This window comes from Cystoisospora suis, assembly GCF_002600585.1.
Source record: "Cystoisospora suis strain Wien I chromosome Unknown contig_1272, whole genome shotgun sequence".
Taxonomy (NCBI): Eukaryota; Apicomplexa; class Conoidasida; order Eucoccidiorida; family Sarcocystidae; genus Cystoisospora; species Cystoisospora suis.
In genome coordinates, this window is record NW_027154072.1 from 78,500 (window position 1) to 81,424 (window position 2,925).

At 43.0% G+C, this 2,925-nt stretch overlaps 1 protein-coding gene across 1 annotated transcript; it reads right to left on the bottom strand.

Moving 5' to 3' along the window:
* Positions 1–1,033: 1,033 nt before the first annotated feature.
* On the bottom strand, positions 1,034–2,896 carry CSUI_003012 (atp-dependent rna; the record flags this gene model as incomplete). The annotated part of the gene is made up of 2 exons (XM_068063210.1): positions 1,034–1,413; positions 2,266–2,896. Coding segments are annotated over 2 exons (1,011 nt in total), but the record flags the coding sequence as incomplete, so codon positions are not given.
* Between the last annotated feature and the right edge of the window lie 29 nt (positions 2,897–2,925).

A 2,925-nucleotide genomic window follows, 5' to 3' on the forward strand; every position in this document is an offset into this window, starting at 1 on the left:
AGAGATAAAGAGAGAAAGAGGGAGAGAGACATACCGAAAGACATCAGGAAAAAAAAGCAAAGATCATCAGACATAGAAGAGTGATGTGTGGTGAGAACTCAAAGTACCAAGAAGACAAGAAGAGGAAGGAATCTAACTATCTCTCTATCTCTCCATATATCTCTCCGCCTATATCTCTCTCTACCTATCTATCTCTCTATTTCTCTAACTACCTCTCTATTTGTCTATTTCTCTATCTCTTTATCTATCTATCTCTCTAGATCTATCTATCTCTCTGTCTCTATATCTATCTGTCTATCTAGCGTAGTGACTGGAAGAGAAAGGGACTACGGAAATCCGTGAGAGAGTTTCGTGGAGAAAGATAAACTTTGACTTAAAAAGGCAAACGGAAAAAATCCAAAAAGAGTATCGATTGAAAAGCGACTTTCTCTTATTCCACCACTTATTCTCTACCCCTCTGCTTGATATAGAACAAGAAGAAGAGATAGAGAAGATTTCGAGAATATTGAAGATATGAGAAAGGAAGGGACGAGGCAGGTCTCCCTTTCTCTTCTCTCCACATCTGTATCTTCTCTCTTCTCCACACTCTCATTCCCTCGCTACCTTCTGGGCCTTCCTGTTCTATACAGTGGTAAGAGATACACTATGCAGGTTTCTCTTGCAAGGAATCTCATCGAAAAGGCAAGTCTAGTCATCCAGGCTCCAGACATAAACATTAAAGTGGCAAGAGATCATGCTGTGAAGGGACGAAAACGATCAAGAAGACGAAGAAAAAGAAGAAAAGAACCATAAAACGAGAGAAAGCACTTCGCTCATGGGATGCTCTAGTGCGAGGGAGACCTCCCCCTACATACCTCACTTCCTCTTCCAAGTTTCTTGAGATATGCCCGTCTTCTTAGATATATATATATATATATACATGCATACGCACTTTTTATATACCTAAAAATATGTATATGTAGACTTCTTACGTATGTATATACATTTGGTATGTAGATATATGTACATGCATATGCAGGGAGAGAAAAGGTACCTCCATTGCTTCAACGAGAAGAGCAGCGGCGCGTTTTTCTCCTTTGGTTAAGAGAGCATAAGCCTTGCCTTTGCGTCCAGCACGTCCTGCCCTACCAATCCGGTGTATATACACATCCCCATCTAGCGGGGCATCATAACTGACAACAAGCGAAAGAGCTGCAGGGAAATCGAGACCTCGAGCAGCCACGTCAGTTGCAATAAGAAGAAGAGGAGAGATGAGAGAACTAGCAATGTCGATACTTCGATTGTCTCCACCGTCTCGGCAAGGAGGTAGACCTGTGATAGGAGGCGGAGGGGGCTTCAAAAGATGCTGATGAAGACGCCGAATTGCTGTCAAACGTTCTGTCTGATTTAGACCTCCATGAACAACTGTTACATCTGAAAAGAAAACAAGAAAGAAAAAGAAAAGAAACTTCCCTCTTCATTTGGAAGTGATAAAGAAAGCTTCAAGATCAGCAACATTCGTCACTTATCATCGATCTCCTTCGATTCTCAATCATACCACGCGAGCACGTATGTATGCGTATAAAGCTGTAGATGCGTAAGTGTATATACGTATATATAGGCGCACACACACATGCGCATCTCTCTCTCTCTATATATATATATGTATATGTCTATCCAGGTAGAAATAGACATACATATATATGTATATATGTACGGGTATAAATATATATATATATATATATAAACTAAGTCTCTGTATATGTCGCACTTGAAGACTGTAGGCCAGGGAGACATCAGAGTCTTTGTATCGAGAACACACATAGGCAGATAGGAAGAGAGAAGCGCATGACGTAAGGCTATCCACGAGGGAGTCTGAAGTCGTTCATCTTCTCTATAGGCACCTCAGTTGCTTCCTACCCGTAAGTAGGTAGACTTTCTCTGCAAGTTCTTGGTGAGTTCCATGCATACCACTGTCAAGATTCTCTCTACGGACCAGCTGTTAAGAGAAGCATTCCCTGACTATCTTTTTTACTTCCCTCTCCACCTCTCTGTGTAGATCGGCCTGCTTTATGTAAGAGTCCCAGCAGCATGATCTGAAACCCATTTGTCACTAACGAGAGAGAGAGGGAGAGAAGTTTTACTCCTTCTAGAAACAGCGACCTCTCAGCAAGTCCGCTCAGGCACAGAACACATACACTGCCTTCTACTATGTGTGTACGTACATAACCTTCTACCCTTAGATAGATAGATAGATGTGTCTGGAGAAACCATGTCTGTACATACACTTGAACGTTTGATCAGCATTCCTTTTGAGAATTCTAGGGTCATGGCTTGCATCTCTTTCTTCTCCTCCTCCATCCCCATCTAGTGGTTGTTCATCAGGCTTCAACTGCAATAACCGTGCAGCAGCGGCCTTTGTATTTGGAGCTGAGACGACCGAAGATAAACTGCCCTGACTCATCATAGAGGTCTTCTTTGTATGGCTGCCTTCGCTCTCTCTTCCCATTGAATTCTTTCCATCTCCTCCTGCGTCCTGCGGGTGTCTTTTCATCTGACATAAAGCTAGCTGATTCATCTGCTGTGTGAGTTCTTCTTCCAGAAGATATGCAAGATCTTCGCATCTCTGCTGTGTGTTGCAGAAGATCACTCCGACTCGGCCCTTTGATAGATCAGAAGAAGAAGAGAGTCTCCTGTCTCCTAAGGAAAGAGCGGGATTGACGTTTCCTGCAGGTGAGGAAGAGAATGAAGAAGACGGCGATGTGGCGGTAGTGGAGGGGGGAGATGCTGATGGTGTATGAAGACTTCTCCCACAGAGATCCCCTCCAAGAAGAGATAGGAGATGACTCGAAAGCCACTGAAATTTCGCTTTCTCGTCGTGAACAATAGAAACATTCTGCTCGACAGACTTCGCTGCCTGGATACCAAAAGAAAGAAAGAAAGAAA